Raw genomic sequence first — 20787 nt, 5'->3', positions numbered from 1 at the left:
TGGTTTAGAAATATTTATTTAATATAAACTTAAGACACGTACTTCAAAAATGATTGGAATATGATTACAGATATCCACTAGACGTTAAATCCCGGTTATCACAAATTTGCCATTTCAACTGCGCTTGCGCACGGACTTAGATTTTTGTTTTAAGATTTCGTGTTGCTTGTTTATATTTAGGCTGAGCGAGAGACCCACCAAATTAATGAATGCGATTAGAATATTCTCACAGCGATTCCGTGATATATTATATGAAACTACGGATATGAATAACTGATAATCTTTAGAGAAAAATGAAACTTCAATATTTATTGGTTTGGAAATATTTATTTAACATAAACGTAAAACACGTTGTGTACTTCAAAAATGATTGCAATCTTAGTACAGAAATCCGTCTTTTGCGGATATTTTACGTTAGGCGTAAACAACTTAGTATTACACATTTTTATTTAGGTTGAGGGTTCGGCTTTGGATTAGAAGTGATGCTGCAATTCTAGTACGCTCTTCTGAGGTTAAAAATTTGGTCCTGAAAAGATATAAAATAATCAGACACCAAATCCATTAATAATTAAGACGCAAAATTCAATCTTTACCGAGGCCTAAAAACTAAATCAGAGAAAACTTTGTGATTTCTAATTTTTATCTGTATCCATCTCATATTTATTACCAAATTCGAAACGTTTGTAATTAATTTTAGCAAGATTTTTGAAATCAGCGAAGTCCGTGCGCAAGCGCAGTTGAAATGGCAAATTTGTGATAACCGGGATTTAACGTCGAGTATGAAAGTAGGTTCTGACCACAAATAATATGGAACGGTATAGGTGGAAATGGACGCATTTATTAGTTTATGGGGATTGTAGTTCAATCGCCACCGTTGTGCGCTTTTGCCTCTTAATTATTCTGAGCAGTTTTGTAAAAATGACAATTTGTTCATGACAATGTTTTTTTTTAATCTAAACTATATTCGATCTATATTCACTAAAAAAAAAAACAATTGATTAATTTTTTTACAAAATAAGTTTGAGATTACTATTTTTCTTTACCCTTTCGGGAGAAATTGAAACATTTTCTTTTTTTTTTTTATATTTCCATAGAAACTTTTTTTTTGTGTCCCCTCATTTTAATTTAGCGAATGCAATAAATTAATAAGGTTCTAGTGACATTATATAACGTGTGCATTAAAATATGATTCCTTTTTTCTTTTGTCCCTCACTAGATTCATTCAGATGGAATCGTCTTAACTTGACTGATAGCCAAATTACATATTTTTCGTGGTCAAACTGTACTTTTCTTTTGAACATTGTGCCACTTCAAAAACTTTGGCTGCTTTTGAATTCTCTAGCAACTTGCGGAATTTCGGCTGCAGTAAAGTACGCCAGAAATTGTCATTATCGAATATTTGTCAGAAAGAGCAGTAAAAATTTAGCGACTTTTGTAATCGCGTGAAAAATAGGCTTTAGCAAAAGTTTCTGAAAATGACGAGCTCAAACAAAGATTCACTGTCGACGAGGCAACTCGAAACGAGTGTATGCCATAAACAATAGAGTATAAAGAAACACCTGAAGTTCAAAACATCGGAACAGCTGTCTGCGGAATAGTTGTGCACTCATGCCACTAAGAAAAGTATTATATTTTCGCACGATCAGGCATTATTATCTTTTGCCTTCGACGGCTGGATAAAAGTTCTAAATTTTGGGAAAAAATGAATTTCTTCTTATATTTTTTTGAAAAAAAAAACATTTATTGGGCCGAGATATTTATGTGCTGAAAGGTTGTGAAATCGCAGTTTCCTACACATTTGTTTATTATCGTTGCGTTATTATCTTTTATTTTTTAGCACCTGTTTGTTGACTTAATTTCTTTTAAAAGGAATTTGAAAAACAGAAAACAATGCATTGTACCGTCAGATTAACTGATGAAGAAAATTTATTTAAAAAAATCCCTTAGATTTATACATATTTTTAAAATATTTTGATCCTTATTCAGATTTTTACCCCTCCTCCAATCGGTACAACACTTGCCAGTAGCATGTAACTCACAGGGGTTTGAGTTAAAAATCAACCCTCAAAATCTCCCTCGCGGGAGATTTTGAGGGTTAAATCTCCAATCTCCAGAACCTTTGATTTTAACACACATTGTCAATTCTTTATATCCATGCAAGGGTTCTCGGGACCAAAAACGCACCCTTCGGATGGTTGATTCTGACTGAGCTGGTGCCTGGCGTGAAGTTGAAAAATGTCTAAATCTTTTCAGAACTATACAAGGTGCACACGTAAAAGAGAAATAATGTTGTAAGAAAACAAAAAAAAAAAAAAAAAAACTGTTTAAAATTATGATAAAAAAAAGTATTTTTTTTCCTTCATGAATTTTTTATTACAGCAGACTTACAAATTTTCCTTGTAACTTAGACAAAACATGATGATAAATACTAAGACCACCAGTTCTGAATGAATCCTTTATTTCTAGTTACGGTAAATTCATTACATCATCAAAGCAGCAGCCATTCTACACTATAGCACAAAGTACATTCTGTAATAATGACAATATTTTTCGATACTGAGATTACCCTTGTAAGCAGCCTTTACTTAGCCTCTAAATTTAGTCGATGCATATTTTTCATTTCGTAAACACCATCCGTTGCCACAAATTTATTCTCTTTGGAAAACCAGAGTTCGTAAATATTCAACGATGGCAAATGTTAAGATCTGTATATATACAAGATATTATTCTTCTGTGGAGGATTACCAATGTTTCTCTATATTAAAAGTATGAGGATAACAAATGTACTACTATCCATTCAGTAATGGCAGGAAGCTCAATGTATGATTCTTCGGTAGTAAATATTATTGAGTAGATAGAATTGTTTTTCTGGTAGCAAATGTAATCATTGCGTGCAAGGAAACATTTGTGTACAAATCTTGGGCAGAAGTCCAGAGACAAGATTTAAAAGGACTAAATGCAAATGTGGCCCATATTTTGCTTTCTTTGCTCGAAGCAGACAATGTTCTTTTTGGAAAAAGAAAAGAAAAACTTTTGTTGACTATCTTCTTCTGGGTAAAAGCCAACTTTAGCCAAAATGTGAAGTGTCATTCAACTTTGCTCTTTCTACTTTTTCTAATCTCTGAACTAAAAAGGAGAGGATATAAGTTTAGCTTGTGTATCTGTTTGTCCATCTATAGTTTTGTATGTCCTAAACTACTGATTGCCAACCTTTTTTTACCGGAGGACCCGAGCTCATATTAAGATGAATTTTGCAGGCCGGAACACGTCTAAAATTTAAATGTATTTGATTTTCCTCTAAAAGAAATCAATTTACAAACCAAAAATTGTTGTTATTGTTACTCCATGCTTATTTTTACCAATACGAAGTTTCTAACTTGGTTATTGAAAGCCAACTTCTGACCATTTTGCTGCAAAAGTACAGCAATCGTTAAAAATACCAAATAAAGATTGTTGGCTGTGTTGTAAATAGTCGAAATGCGTGCATGTATAAAAAAAAAGTTTTAGAAAGATACAGTAAATATTGAAGAAGAAAATATTTAGGGTTTCCGACTATCTTAATTTCTATCTGTGTTTTGTCCCCCTAGATTTATTTTTAACACGCTTTTATTAGCTTCACCTGTATGTATGTATGTATGTATGTATGTATGTATCTTGCAATGGAATCTTGCAGCTCAAATTTCGCCCACTTCCTGCGATCGGATTCTTTTGAAATTTGGCACGCGACATCAGATCCGATGACAATGCAATATTCTATAATCAAATTAATAATTAACTCTTTTAATTGTGAGTTTACTCCAATTTTAATCAATATTTTGGCATAAATCCAACAATGTGAAAAAGGAAAAAATAAAAAAAAAAACATTAAAAAATGCTTGCAAAAATTATTTAAAAATATCTATAAAAACCTTTAATTTTTCTGCATCAGATTAAATTTGTTCCAATGTTCCAAGGTAATTAGAACATGAAATATAATTGTTTTTAACTAATTTCATGCCAAAATTTAGGTGAGCTTTCAATTGGAAATTCATTGCTGATCAAACCATTGTTGAACAAAACTTTTATTCAAATGCATCTCAAATTTTCAAAGTAATATAAATATGATTTCCGCAAACATACATCGATGACTCACAATAGCTTTCCATCGGGGTGCCCTTGTCTTAACTTTAAGATATTGCCTCGCACTCGTTTTATAAATAATTTCAATTCAACTTTTACGAAAAGAAGTAATTGCAATTTTGCCTGATAATTCTCCAACGTAAGACTAAAAAACAGAAAAATAAAATAATAGTTTAAAAAATTAAAAAAACACGCTTTCGTAGCAAAAAGAACTAAAAAGAGAAAAATAATCTTTGGATGATAGTAGTTGACCAATCACTTAATTTTAATGTAATACAAAAAACGTGGGGTGCTTCTTATCAGTTGTCTTGAATTTCTGCCATTTGTTGTCCAAGCAAAATTGTAAATAGGCAGCAAGCATCCCACGCTTTTTGTATTACATTGAAATTAAATGATTGGTCAACTACTATTATCCAAAGATTATTTTTCTCTTTTTAGTTCTTTTTGCTACGAAAGCGTGTTTTTTTTAGTTTTTTAAACTATTATTTTATTTTTTATGATGTGCGGTCTTCGGGAAAAAGAGGTTGGGCTTCAATATTTTTAGTTTGGATTCATCTGAGTGAAATTTTAAATTTTTTAAAATGTTGTATTTGTTCTTATTCCTTTACCAGTACTATATTTTAAACGATATTGCCCCCAATCCGTCATGGAATACTCCACCTCATCATAAAGTGCTTTTGGAAGGGCAGTAGTGAATGAAAAAGAAACGCGCATTCACTTGTGATTGATGCTGAAACAAAGTAAAAAAAAAAAAAAAGTGACAAAATAAAACGCACGTAGAGGTTAGAGTTTTATGGCCCTACTTCCAATAAATTCTAAGCTATACATAGGCATAAAGATTGAAAGTTAAAAAATAAATTGTCAGTTTTTTCCACGGACAAATGAATTCTCCCAACGTCAGGCATGTTCTTATCAGATATATACTATAGTTGTTGGTGAGACGTCATCTAAAACTCATCGTGCTGCCTGATGAAAGTTTTTCAGCTATTCTCCTAATTAAACAGGGAATTCACCTTTTAAGTCCTTTAAAAAGAAATATTTGCTCGAAGGTGCAGCGCCCCTCCCTCAAAAAGAGCTCGAAATTAGTTTCGTGTCGCGCTGTTTTGTCTACTGAGATTCTTATATCATCAGACAGAAAAAGAACAATTTTTTGACAGTTTCAAGTCTGATCCAATGTTATGTCATTAATTGGCATATAAGTGTTGAAGGCTTTATTTGGCGACATTTTTCCGGATATAATGCTTAGTTCAAACAGCGTTTTTGCGTTAAAAGCTTTGCATGATTAGGGATGATCTCTCAATCAACTGTTTTTTCCCGCTTTTAAAAGTATTTTTAAGTTTAATCTTCCTTATGTTTTCTGGTCGTTATTGTGCTCTTGCAGTTTTGATTTTTTTTTCTGTCTAAGTGTTAGTACATTAGTTTCTTTCACATTGTTCTGTAGAATTAGCTTTGTTCTACGCTATTTTTTTTTCTTTTTAGCTGTATTCTCACTTTTCTTATCCTTGTTTCAGAAATCTTTTCCGAATAAATTGGATGTTGCAAAATTTAAAATATTCTTAAAAGTTCTTACGCATGAGATGTTTAGTAAAGATTTTTTTCACATTGTTCTCATTGTATTCCATTCCGCCCTTTCTTAATATTTCGCATACAAGAATAAAGTTGCATTGTTTAATCTCTTTTTTTTTTCATTCGTTTTGGTGTGTGAGTTCTAGAAATAGATTGGTAATATTGAGCGCAAGAATTTTCTTTATCTCATGCGACAAATGTACAATGAGAGTTTTGTATTTTAATAATATTTTGCCTTTTCTTTTTATTGTTTTTTTCGGCTCCGAAATAAATATCCTTAAAACTCCTTATTAGAAAATTCGACTGTCAATTCCATTCTGTAGTTGAATATGTTTTGTTTTCAGCTTTTGTGTTACACATAGAAGGATATTGTTAATTAAAAAGACGTCTCCTAAAGCATAAAATATTTCACAAACAATTCTTATTTTAATTGCATATTGCCTTTTTAGCCTACTTTCCCAGTAAAAGTCAGATGAAATAGAAAAATGCATGAAAGAAAGCTTAATGCATCTTGAAAATATTACAAAAAACAAAAAATAAAAAAAAGTTTAAAAAAAAAAAAAATAAATAAATATCGAAACATTAAAAATTGGAAAGTAGGGTATTGAGATGGGGGGAAATGTCTAGCGGTTCGTCTGGTTGTCCCCCCGAATAACTTTTGAGTGAATTGTCCGATTCGAACAAATATTTTTTTGTTCGAAAGATCTCTGCGAGGACACCTCATTCCTGTATTTCCCTTTTTGATTTGAACCATTTTCTGTTCAATTTTGAACAGTTCAAAAAAACTTAATATTAGCGCCTACGGAGAAATTCAAGACAATTCCGAACTGTGAGGCGAATTTGCTTCAAACAAAATGTGTAAGAAAAAGCTTTTGATGTAAAAACTTGTATATAAAATATCGATTTGATTCGAAAAATTTTCCGTTTAATTTTGAACAGTTTAAATTAATTAACATTAGCGCCTATGGGGAAACTGACAGACAATGTAGATTTCGTACTTGAAGTCGGATTTTTTTCAAACAAATTTTGTTGGAAATAGCTCTTGACGATAAACTCCAGACTCCGACCCCGAGAATTTAGGGGCACCTGACTCCGACTGCTGTGCGCGACAATTAGTTGGACTCCAACTCCTCGACTTCGACTCTGACTTCGTAGCTTTGGCAAAAATTTTATACACGGAGGAAAAATGACTGACTCCGATTCTTGGATATTCGACTCCGACTACGACTGATTTATCTCAAAATGAGATTGACTACGACTTCGACTCCGCATGGTTTTAACTGTGAAATAATTATTGTTAATATGACTTCTTTTTATTTTCACCCTAAAGTTTTAATTTAGGTATTCAGTTTTCGGCGGATAAACTCGATGACATTTATGTTTCTACTTAAAGATATGCGCATACGGGTTTTTTTTGTCAATGAAAATTATTTCGTTAAGTTAACATTTTATTGTTTTTATTTATTTTGGTAAGTGCATTAATTCATTTAAGAAAATAGTTTTTGGCAACAGGGGAAAAAGAAACGATTTTTGGGTTATGATGTATTTATTTTAATGAGCTTATTAATTTTAATTATTATTCTTTCGTTTTGAAAGCGGTTTCAAGAATTTTGTTTAATTTAAAAAAGTGTATTAGCTGCTTGGTTTAAAAGGTGCTGTTATTTTATCTGTTCGTTTATTTATTTATTATTTTTTTTTTACGCATCTAACTTTTTAGATGAGTAAAGCATATTTTATTCCTAGAAATCAGCTTGAACTATTAAAAAACTATGTTTGAAACAATTTGTGATTTTAGCTGTTTTTGAGAATACTGATCAGGTACGAGAAAGTAATAAGGGTATACGGGAAAGTAGGCTCGTTTAGTTCTAGACGGAACTTCTTGTTTATATATTTTTTATAACGGGTGGTGAGAAGCAAATACACAACACCGTTGTAGTGAAATCTAAATTGTTCTTGCTGATATGATTTTTTTTAATATTAAATTAAGTTTTCTTCTTTGTTTTTTACAAATATTCACCATCTTTACGCGGGCATAATAACAATATATGGATATTTCCAGTTGGAAATGATTCATTTTTCTTCAAACCATAGTATATTTGCTTTAAAAAAGTCATTGCATGACATTCTTTTTTAGTCAGTTGCTTTTTATTTAAATAGAAGAAAAAAATGAGTGAATCTGTTATAAAAAGTTTATAGAAGTAAGTGGAGGCGGAGTAATAGCGTACACCTAATGTTCATGTTGCGTTTTAAAGGTTGATGAGTTTTTAATGTGGACGCAACGCAAGCACTCCAGAATGAATTCGTTGATTGGCTATGTACAGTACGGTTTCAGTTAAAAATCTTGTTTACTGGTTTCTGAAATATTGTTGACTTTTACCGAGTAAATAACAAAGTTTTATCGAGAAATTATTCGTTTTAGAACCTCAGAATAGCACTACTAGAACAATGATTTTAACTGCAACAAAAACCTGATGTCGGCAATGATTGCCCTTGCACTTGCAACTTTTGAAGCGTGAAAAAGGCAGCAATGAAATAACTAATATTGAAATCTTAAAGAAAAAACCCCGACTGAGTCGCAAATGTAGACTCAAGAAGGAAAATTGAAAATCCTTTTAAACGCATTATACTATTAAAAATCAATTGCAAGTATTTTACTTGTTAAGAAATAGAGTCTGGCAACATATATATTTTTTTAATTTTTAAATCATTACGTTTCTTTTCCGTGTCGGCCAGTAATGAATTCCATTACCAATCACGTGAATAAAGGCTTAATCGTATTTAAAATCTGCTTAAAAAAATTATAATTCAAATTCTATAAATCATTGAAGTTCCAAACATATTCTATCAGATGCAGGAAACATTCTCTTTATTTTGGTACTAAATTTTAAAATTTTTGAATGTTTTCACTGCAAAAATCGCGGAAAACCTTTTACAGGTTTTTAATTAATATCTATGTACGTTTATAAACACTAATATGTACACTAAAAATGTGCGTTTTGAGTTTTCGTTAAAAATTATTGGTCCTTCTTCATACCACCACTTGTTTTACAGCTTTTTCTAATGAATTTGCTGAGTGGGACCAAGTAGCCCTAGTGTTGGGCTAATTGAACAACCTAATTTTCATAAATAGAAAAAAAAATATGTAAAGGGTTAAAATTGTTGTTTAAAATAGGCTTTAAGGTGGTTGCAGAACGTCTGAAAAATGATAAAAACAAGATTATCAGTTCACATTATGGTTTTAACCAACAATTCAGTGTAAAACTCGCAAAAATAGGAAATTTTGGGTCCAAGTAGCCTCACTGTGTAAGTAAATTAACATAGAGATTACATCCTATAGTAAGAAATTGAAGACGGAAGATGAGCCAATGTGTACCAAGATCCTTGCCTTCGTGATAAATTTCTTGGGATACATTGATTCAAAACATTGCATTATTGAATCTCCATTAGTAGCTATTTTAAAACAAGAATTTGTTGCAAGTTTATTAAGCTTGTTTGGGAAATTACTCGTAAATTTAAACGTAATTTAAAATCTAAAGCAATCCGCAATATCCATTATTTTCACCAATCGCGCGAAACGAATACGTTAGCCTCATTCTATCCATTTTCTTGACAAAGTCTCTTATAACTGTAGTTTCAAGATCATCTCCTTTTTACCATAGGTGTGACATCTCTATTTAATTTCCTTACTGTATGGTATGAACGTACCTTTAGTTCATTTTGGCCCAAGTTCTTATGTAGTTACTCTCAGCTCAAAGGGTTAGTGAATGTTTCTGGTTTAGTCACTGCATGACAGGAACAGAGGGACCTCGGAGGTTTAGTGAATGTCTGACTAAAATTGTAAGACTAAAACAGATCTAACAGAACACCCCTCCTCTTTCTTATGTAGTTTCTCTCAGCTATAGGCTTTGTAAATCTCTCCATGAAATGTAAAAGGCTAAAGCAGATTTAACATTAGCCCCCACTTCACATTTCTTGTGTAGTTACTCTCAACTCATATGATTTGCAAATGTCTCCCTGAAATTAAAGACTATAACAAATGAAACTTAAACTTTCTGAAACATGCAAATATTAATGTAAAATGCAATTTTAATTGCTACACTAACGAATATAGCTACCCAAAGCTTTGCAAGAACGAAACTGCAGTCTGGATGTAATAACAGGGCTGTCTGGTATATATTGCATGTGGTTCTGGCTTAGCCCTGGCTTAGGGGCGGTAATTCATTCCCAATACCCAGGCTTTGCTTTCAGTTAAGAACAAAACGAAATGTTTTGGATGTGATAATTTTGTAATTTGGTAAATCACACGTAGTCCTGTCTTAGTCTTGGCTTAGGGACGGCAACTTACTGCTAATAGATGAATTGTTTGACGTCAGTTAGCTCTTTGTGATTATGATTGCTTATAATTTATATTAGGAAAAAATTGATGTTGTAATTTGTTTCAGATGACCAAAAGAAAGATGAGCACACCTATGCTTCATGCAGGAAGTAAATTCAGATCTGGCTTGCTACAGTTAATGATTCACACAATAGATCCCCTACACGATGGTAAGTATCACGTCTTTTTTTAATTTTATTACTGGATATTACAAGAATTGCTAATGAAGTGTAAAATATATTTTTTTAATTGTAAGATTACGAGTAAAACACACAAAGTAAAAATTTTAAATATTTTAGGCCACAAAGTTGAGAAGTTACCAGTGGCAAAAAGCCACTAAATCATATTTCATTTTCTTTCAAAGCTTTGCAATCACATTAACTACTCCAACGCAGTTTTCTTTACAGGTGAAACACTCCAATGAAAAACATATTTTTTAAAGTAGTGTGTCTCGCTTGGAACTTCACAAAATTCGTATTTGCATTTTGAAACCAAGATTACTTAAATTTTCAGGGAATTGTTTTCAAATCTAGAGGGTTCTTAGCCATTTTAGCATCCGACGCTTTAAAGCCACGACATTGTGGTTTGAGTAGAGGCACCTTGTATTTTGGCAATCATTCTGACTGACATAGGTAACTTTCAAGCGCTCAGATTCAATAAGAAGTTACGTAGCGTGTATTCAGTGGATCTTTATTGTCTTTGGCATTCACACCGGGATCCACCGAGGTCGAGTTGGATGTCTTACAATTAGGTTACCTTCTGTCGGATTTGCTTTTGCAAGATTCCGGATGCTTTAGTTTAGTACAATCCGGGATTTAATAATTGCTACATTAAATGACAAAGAAAAAAAAAAAAAAAAAAGGGTTATTGAAGTTGTAAAACATTACGAAGGAAGATATCCTAAAAAGGGCGCCTTGCAATTTTATAAAGAATTCAGAAGCTTTACCTGTAAAAACCATTCATATTTCTCGAATAAGTCAAGAACCGTCTGAAGAAAGTTGGATAGTCATGTTTATTGTACTGGTTTGCTATCCTAATGATTAACCAAGAAAGCTTCCAAAGCGTAGTCGGCCGAAGCTAACGCATAATTGCAAGGAAACACATGACAGTTTGTTTGCACGCAATCTCGCAAAGCTACCTAGCGACTGCACTTCGATCTTGTCTAGGACTCAGTAAATCTGAGAAGTCTGTCGCTGAGCTGAAAGTGAAACACATGAAGCTAAGCTGTATTTTCACGCTGGTTGTTGAAAATATTTTTCAGCACAGAAAAAAGCTTGCATTCACAATATTTGTAGTGATCCAGAAAATGTTTTCGAAAGCATACTTGTTTTTCACGGGAAACTGGTGGAGAATCTCCAAAATACAAAAACGGTGCCGGAAACAGTCCGTGATCTTCTAGAATTTTATCAGCGTGTATGCGGAATCTGTTTTGCAAAAAACTATTGTGATGCTATCGTTTTATGCCATTTTTTTGCCTGATCTTCCTATTTATTTTTTTCTTAGGCAAACTGGACGACAAAGCCAACCAACTGCATGCCATGGCATCCCTCAAAGTGCTGCTGGAAGCACAAAAAGCGAACGGTACGCTCAAGTCGAGCAAAGGGGTGCCCAACAGCATCTCATGCCCCGCCTGCTCCGACTGTCCGGACTGCACGCACGGGGCGCATCCCTCCATGGTGGAATCCGCTAGCGGGGCCCACATCGCCCCCTCCAACGCGGCCCACAACGACCAGATGCCTCCGGTAGAGATGTCCCCCACGAGCAACGTCCGGGTAATTTGGGTCAGCTTCGGTTTTCTGTCTTTCCTCCCTCTTTCCTTCTCTCATCGTATTTTTAATTTTTATTCATAAGAAAAACTCTGGTGTGGCAAAAAACAAGCAATATAGCTGTGCCACGGAGAAAGAATCTATGAACTGGAAGTAGAAACGGAACTCTTCATTTTGTCATCGAAAATGCCCAAGGAGATCAGTTTTTGCTATTCGGCACGATAACTCCGCTCCTACTACAAAATGAAGTGTTCCGTTTCCACTAACAGTTCATCCGTCAACTTCCCCGGATCAAGATTTAACAACATTCAGTGCGAAAAAAATTGATGGTATGTTACACCAAAATATGGTGCCAAGTTGCTGACTGGCATCTAGTTCCCCAGAAGGGTGCCAACCTAATACCGCAAAGGATAATGCTTCTTTTCGCTATACTTTTGTGCAAAAAAGTAAATCAGTACAATCAAATCGAGCATCATATTTTGTAGTAAATTGTTTGATGATCATCGTGTTATGAAATTGTGTTTGGTGTTCATCGTGTTATGAAATTGTGTTTGGGGACAAAATATGGTGACAATATTGCTAAGAATGAATCTGAATTTTGCCATGACTTGGGTAAGCGGAGTTAATTAATCATTATTTCTAATTCTATCAAATTAGCACCATTGTACCGGGATTCCAACACGAGCCTAAACTAGTATGTTGTGGCCATCACGAAACTTTCTTCTATATTTTTCTTTTTTTTTCTGATCCCTCACCATGCTTGACGAGGAAGCAATATTCCCAATGAAAACGAAATTACACATGCAAAAACTTGACGACCATCCCAATGTCTGAATTATTGCAAAAGCAAAGCAAAGAGCGAAAATTGAAAGTTATTTTAAAAGCCTTGCTTGAATTAATTACAAATATTTTATTTGTTAACAAACATAAGATGGCAACAGTTAAAAATTTTAAATCATTGAGATAATATTCCGATCATTTCCATACAATTAAAATCACGGGAAATACGCAGACGACAATCTATTACGATTTATCTTTCTTATTGTTGCATTAATAAAGCTATTTTTATTCAAAAAAAAAAAAAAATCAACATTTCTTGGAGCGATTGGCGTCAAAATTGAACCAAAGCCTGTTTACATATGGATTCACATATATTCCAAATTTCAACCAGAACGTAGCATTACTTCTTGAGATAGGGCAATCACAATGGAAAAAAAAGAACGGGTGATTGCACTACCCCCTTTTTAGCTGTTGACACCAAAATAAAATCAGCTCTTATACCCACTAAAGACTACTTGCTGATAAATTTTTCTTTCATTCCGTTCATTATTTCTTGAGATACAGCAGTCACAATTGACGACGAAAAACGTTCTATAGCTCAACCCCCGTTTGAGTTATTGACACCAAAATATAATCAACACCTGTTCCTGTTACTGGCAACATATGAACCAAATTTTGGTTGATTCCGCCTGTTACTTCCCGAGGAATAGCAAACACGCGTAACTCAAAAAACGTCAAATTGCTCCACCCCCCTTGGAGGAATTCGCGCCAAAAACCAATGGGCTCAAGTTCACATAGGGGCACATATGTTCACCAAATTTCGTTCGATTTCATGCGGTAGTTTTTGCTGTAGAGCGGCCACAAAAAAACTGGTCACACACAGACGTGACACACACACAGACAGACAGACATTTTCCAAAAATAGTCGAAATGGACTCAGCACACCTCAAAACGTTCGAATCCGTCAAAATTCGAAATTCGAAAATTTGCACGAATCCAATACTTTCTTCTATATATTAGATATAGAAGAAAGTAAAAAGCATGTGTTTAACATGCTTTACTACAACTAGATGGCTACAAGTCAGTTAATGACGACATCATAAATTAAATAAGTTAGCTGTCACCGTTTAAGCTTGAAATATCGTACAGCAAGTCTTGGCGAAACAGGTTGCGCGTATCACTGTTAAAATATTTCAATTTTAGCTCAAACTTTCTGTGAAATCAATATGAACTAGTACTTATCTAGACTTCGCGGTAACTATACATTAATTTATCATTTACTTACTCTTTTTACACTGTTGCTTAGGTAGTGTTATGTGCCGCAGAGAAGAATTAATAATTACAGTCGATCCGACAATTAACGGAAAACACTTCGAATCATTTTGCTCACTTGCTTCGGATACAAGTTAGCATAATATGAAGCTGAGTTTAAATTCTGAAGTGGATTTTTTTATTCATTTGACTATTTAATGCAAAATTTATGGATTTCTCTAGTCTTGCATACGATAAGTTGAGCATTTGACTGCAAGGTAAACACAACAACTTGGATAAAAAGTTTGTTTGAAAGTTTTTGCCTTCCGTAACGTTTTCATTCACTCACGGAAGACTGCATTTGCACTCAAAGGAAAACGGAAAATTCTCAAGTTTGATGTAGCAAGAGATGCATTTTTGCTATTTTTTTATTTCATTTAGTTGAATGAGACCCTGAAATATAGATCTAATGACACGCTGATTTTAATTATGTGCATATACAGAGGTGTGAAAATTATTAGAATAATTGTGAAATTTATAGTAAAATCTTGTTATATCAAAGAAATAGGGGAGGGTGGCCACAATGAGACATGGGACACAATAAGACATTGTGCATTTAAAAAAAAAATACAATTCTGACAGCTACCACCATTTAGGAGGAGTAAAGATAATCAAAGTTTTTTTATATAGAAAAAAACTAGTTACTGTTTGGACACACTGAAAGTTATTTGAATAATTTCATGCATCTGTCAAAATCATGAAAACATTCAACAGTTAAAATAAGTGTTGTAGTTTATGTTGTTACTGACACTTTAATCTTCTATTATTCAGTTATATTATTTTTAAATCATGGTTTATTTTCCTGCTATGAAACAAAATTCTTTATTTTGTTGTTTGGGCCACAATGAGACAAATATTTGGGCGACAATGATACGTCTCATTGTAGCCCAAGCAGCAGTAAATTAGTGTAGAATACTTATCTACTTCTTGTTTTAGTTTTAAAAAAAGAAATTTAACAATAGAAAGTCGGCTTGATTTAAAAATATTTATATTTTAACTAATTATTACAAGTGAAATTTTTATTTCACTACACAGCTTTGTACATAACAAAACTAGAAACCGGTTGGTTGTTGTTAAGGTAGTCAAACATGGTACTTATTTCAGGGCACTTTATAATTATAATTAATATTTGTATAAAATAATTGTATAAGTGAATTATCAATTAATATTTGGAATTTATCATTTTATTCGTTTCCTGTTTTTTTTTAAAAATCCTATTGATTTTTTTTTCTTACTGTTATTAAAATTGTTTCGTATGTAAGGAAAAAAGTTTTAAACGTTTAAAATATGCTTTAAATGGACACAGAACCTTGAAACCATCAAATTTATGAAAAAAAAATTTTTTTTTCGTTGGAACCGTGGAAAAAAATCAGTCTGTATCACGTGGTGTTGTAAATTTTTTGTTATATTTTTTTAATAACTCAGTGCTGAATTAAGCTTCTTTAATAAACTTGCTAAATGTACTTATTTTGCAAACTTTAGGTAAAAATAAAATACAGTGATTATTCAGCTCTCCCATTGTAGTCCTACTTAATGTCTCATAGTGGCCCATCACTGGGATACAATAAGACAATTTTCATAGAATTTATAAAACTTCATAACTTTTTTTTTCCTAACATTAAATGAGCTAAATTTGGTGCAATCTTTACCAATAATAAAGCTCAAAGTCTCTCTGTCAGGATGTCTGGATGTCTGGATCTCTGTGACGTGCATAGCGTCTAGACCGTTCGGCCAATTTTCATGAAATTTGGCACAAAGTTCGTTTGTAGCATGGAGGTGTGCCCTTTGAAGCGATTTTTCGAAAATTCAAATTTTGTTCTTTTTCTATTTCAATTTTAAGAACATTTTCCGGAGCAAAATTATCAAAAGATGGACGAGTAAATTACGAAATTATCATGACAAGGAATGGGAGAACAAATGAACATAGCCAATTGTTGGGAAATTCATCGTCCATTTTTTGTAAATATAAAGGCGGACCAAATGACATTTTAATTTTCTACTACGGGCATACGTACGGGTAACACTAGTATACTATAATTTGATACCTTTAATATAATCAAGTATGTTCCTGTGCTTTAGAACTCACCAATATACGAAAAATGAAAAATATGTGTTTTTTGTCTCATTGTGGCCCACCCTCCCCTAATGCTTTATTTTTAAAATATTGATACATTTATTATTGAGGGAGCATCCTCTTATTTTTTATTAAAGATTCGATCCGTCTTGGTATTCTTTTTATAAGTTTTTGTCAATTAATTTGTAGTTCCTCGTCATGAAGCCAAAATTGAATTAGTCCTTCTGTCAGACAGTTCTTGTTTGTGCAAATCTATTTCTTTAATTTTTTCTTTACAATGGTTCAAATATGCTCTATTAGGCTCATATCTGGACTGTTTCCATGCCATAGAAGTGTTTATATAAATATTTTTTTCATTCAAAATTTTGGTCACAGATCCAGCTTCAAGACTCAGCATGCAGACCATCATGCACGAATATGAAGTCCCCATTTGAAAACCAAACTTTTAACTACAACCTTTGTTCAAGCACGTTTTCGTGCTGATATTGGGTCCTCATGCCTTCTAGAATGCTTAAACATCCAGCACCCTGAGTGGAAATTACGCTCCAATCCACAACTTGGGTGAGGTGTTTAACCGTTTGTGTAATGCAACTCGGGAAAACACTTTACTGGTATTTCTCCTGACATACTGACTGCTTTGTTTTTGGTATTTTACGCATTGATTTATCAGAAAACTATACCCAAGAGACAAAAAGTACCTTAATGCATGTAAGTTTTTGGGAAATATTCTCACAAGGAAAATTTAGCCACATTTTCAAACAGTTCTGAATCTGTAGTCAGTATGCAATAAATTTAATTTTAGGAAAAAGATTGAACAACTGGAATTTAACTGAATAATTAAAGGAAAATTAATCTTTCTCGTTTTACTCTAATTACTTACAAATAATTTATGCACAATTTTTGCCATAGCAAATGTGGTTTTAGCCCTTTGTGCGAGGACAACGAGCACAGAGCTCAACTGAGATGAACTTTCTACGAATAGAAGAACTGCATACATTTACTCCATACGCTTATAGAGAGATTTTTAGTTCATGATCAGTTGTTTTTCTATTAGTTTTGGCAATATGAATTCATTTCCTTTCTGTTTTTGCACTAAATTTAATTTCCTACTGCGTTTTCCTACTCTGGAATTTCTTTTTACATTTGAATTTCAAAGCTATTTTAATTCTACATACATATTCGTGGAACATTTTTAGTTTTATAGCGATTTCTTGTTGTATATAGGGAATTTCTTGAATGAGACACCTTATAGCAGCTAGTTTTCTAGGAAAAATATCACTTGCTTCACTCCTGATCACGCAAAAGTTCTTTAAAAAAAAAAGAGGAAAAAAAATTTGAATTCCGAAATTTTGAATTCAAATTATTTTTTCGCAATCACGACCTGCGACGGGACCCTAGTCATTGGAGAAGCGGCTTCCGAGCACACTGCTCAGGACCGGAGGAATCGCGCCTGAAGAGGACGGTGGGGTTTAGAAAGGAACCAAACATCAAGGACGGTCAAGTGAAAACAATTAGCAATCGTGATTGCTCAAAAAGCTGCCGATAATAAACTAACTAAAGTTGAGAAAAGAATTGCTTTAAGAATAAAATAATGTGTATGCCAACTCAAGGAAAGAATATAAAATATTAGCGCAGCAAGTAGACCGTTTTATATTTTGTTTTAAATTGAATTGTTAATGAAACATATTCTTTAGGCAATGCGAACAATTTCATAACTTTAAATCAAATGTTTTTCCTTTTTATAAATGCGAACATTTAACAAAGTAATGTACTCAAAACTACTCTAAAGGAATGAAAAAATGATTGGAATAACAAAACAAATTATTCCTCATGAACTATTGCAAGTATATATAAAATTATTCAAGAAATACTGAAAAAATCACAATTATTCTAATAATTTTCACACCTCTGTATTTGGGGAAACCCTAACTGGCAGCGTTAATTAGGCTACGCAGATCCTAATCACATCATTACGATGATGCCAGGTTAGGTTTGCCTTAACTATAGATGGCAGTAAATAATGCACATGAAAACTCAAGATTATTACGTGGCATGCACGGAAGTATTCGCCAACCCTCACGAGGTATGTTAAATGTAAAAAAAAAATGGTTAAATTACAGTTAATGTCAAATTATTAGACTAAAGAGTTTTTGTTTTTGTTTTTTGTACACTATTTGTACTAAAATACTATTCATTTTACTGTTGAAGTACAGTACATACTGTACACTGATTATTACGTTATTTTAGCATAATTTAATGTTTGCAGGTGGCAGCAATGTCTGCTTTATTTATGTTCTTTGTTTATCTACTTACCAGGAACATAACCTCAATCAGCTTAAACTGTTCACTAGTTCTTTTTATTAGAGTGTTCTGTTATATTTAAAGTTAGTTTTAGGTAATTAGTGAGTATGTGTATGTGAGTATATATAATAGTAAGTATAAACAATTTTTTAGCTCCTTTTTTAAAAGTTGAGAAATGGTGTAAACCTTGTGAAAAGTATGCCAAAAAGACTTAAAATGCTCATCTAGAACAAGGGAATGCATACTAAATATTAGATAATTATTTCACTGTTCGTTAATGTGTCTATAGTTATGTAATCAATAAAGAATTTGCTTTTAAAACAGTCTTAGTCTAATAATTTGGCCAGCGCTGTAATTGGTAGTAGAAAGTTTTGTAATTGGAAAGATTATTTGGGGATTAACTTCGGAGTTGGGAAGATTTAGATTCATCAAAAGAAAAGGACATTTGAAACCAATTTACAAAACCTTTGTACTATTTTTACGATAAAAAAAATATTTCGAAGACGACACCCCTCCCCCCCACAACTACAGCACTGCTAGTCTAAGCATTACTGATATAAAAGTTGCACATTATCTGCCCGCCTTTGAAGTTAATCTTATGAATTTAAAATAACTCTTAACGCTCTTTCTCTCTTCTTCCACTTTCTAGTTTTTTACTTGTGAATTATTTGTGAGTCAAAATTATTGTTCCTGTTTTAATTTTTGCAAATTTTGAAACCATTGGTGTATACATGTTTTGTGTATCCGCTTATTTTCACGTTGTCAACTCTATTACATAATTGTATAGAAGTCTATGTCTGCGTTAAATATATTACCTACCCTTTGATTGCTTTTTGATGTTCCTGGTTTAATCTAGTAATAATTTTCAAAGTCTACATAAAAACATGTTAAACTTCGTGTATTTATTTGTTAATTACCTTACGTGATTAGATTGTTTTTTACCCTAAAACATAAGCTTTGACTAATTATCTATACCATTAGAAGTTATTTTTCATCTACTACATCTTTGGAGTCTATGAACCATACTGTGGTAAACTAATGTTAATTCCCCAAGTATTTTATAAGTTTCAAAATCTATTTATGTTTATCATATCGATTAAAAAAACTAATTTATCAACATTTCAAATTGTCTTCAAATATTAATTTCAGAGTGCTATGAAATGTAATATGTAATAAAAAAGAATTTTGCATACCAAAATCTTTCTAGTAAAATATGAAATCAAGACTTACAAATCGGAATAACTAACAATTATTGTAAATTTATCTTTCTATAGTAATCTGCTCAACATTTAATGTCATTACCGTTCGTCTTTTTTTTTTTTTTTATGATTTGTATTATTATGAGAAGAGAAGTCAGCTTCAGGAAAAAATAAATCTTTGCAATATTAATAGTTTGTTTTTCATCTTGTAATTTGTTTATTTAACCTTATTTAGTTAAATTTTTGTCACTATTCGTTGTATATAGTTTTATACATACATTGTGTTCTTTGCGCATTTTACTTTATGTTCTTATAATTTTCAATTTTTGGTTTAATGTTTTGTTTAATGCAATTTAGTTTTCTCTACTCTCTACGATTAGTTATTTGAGACAACTTTTCTGGTTTAAAGTGCATTTTTTTTTTCTTATCCGAACAATGAGATATGGTCATTCACTTTGCTTCAAGTTATCTCTATAATAGATTTATCTTATTGGAAACTATACAAACCTTTATTTCATGGGTTAATTTTAAAACGGCATAAGATTACTAGTATGTGCCACCATGTTTCGTAAAACTTGAGTAAAAACTTCTTGTTTGAAGATACCGTTGGTTGATTAGTTCTTTTTGAAGACTTTTAAATAAAATAAACTATTTACAAAAATTAAATGTTCCAGTAGAATTATCCACTATTTCCATTAATGTTAATCCGTTGAATAAATATATCCAGTTTTTATAAACATTAAAAATTATATTACAATGTATTAATTAAAGCATGAGGAGCAAATATGGCGGCGATGTAGAAAATATTTTTGTGTCTTCACTTAGAAAGTATGCAATCAGAAAAAAAACAATACATTGCATGCCATTTTATGCAGCCTTATTAATGCACATTATTTGTTTAGACGGCCAATAATTCTGCGGGTACGGTCATGACAAGGAGCATTCGCAGTGATCCCGGAGAAGGAGCCGTTCTTCGTTCAGACTCAGTGCAAAGCATCCCAGAAAGCCAAACTGATTCGACGCAGAATGTGAACATCGTCATGCCCTCGGAGTCCAAAAACCAGCTTCAGAACTCGTCAAGCCAGAATTCTAACCATAACATCGCCAACTCCAATGCACCTGGTTCGCAGGTAACTACATATTTTCTTTCAAAGTATTGGGTAACTTACAGCTTTAGCTATTAATAGAACGAGCTGATGTGTGGCTCACATGACTTCCTTTTACTCCAATTTAATGTCATTTTTCCATTATTGGTAATTTTAATGAGAATCAATAGTTTACTTTCTAAATATCACC

General features: G+C 32.5%; 1 protein-coding gene across 1 annotated transcript in view; it reads left to right on the top strand.

Moving 5' to 3' along the window:
- LOC129224267 (sodium/potassium/calcium exchanger Nckx30C-like) overlaps window positions 1–20787 on the top strand; it is a 111965-nt gene that overhangs the window by 47517 nt on the left and 43661 nt on the right. Inside the window, 3 exon segments of the mRNA XM_054858695.1 lie at window positions 10128–10230; window positions 11564–11841; window positions 20394–20621. Coding sequence (XP_054714670.1) covers window positions 10128–10230; window positions 11564–11841; window positions 20394–20621 — 609 coding nt within the window.

Source organism: Uloborus diversus, chromosome 6 (genome assembly GCF_026930045.1).
Source record: "Uloborus diversus isolate 005 chromosome 6, Udiv.v.3.1, whole genome shotgun sequence".
Classification (NCBI taxonomy): Eukaryota; Metazoa; Arthropoda; class Arachnida; order Araneae; family Uloboridae; genus Uloborus; species Uloborus diversus.
The sequence above is the reverse complement of the archived record's forward strand: the minus strand, read 5'-3'. Positions and strand labels throughout refer to the sequence as shown.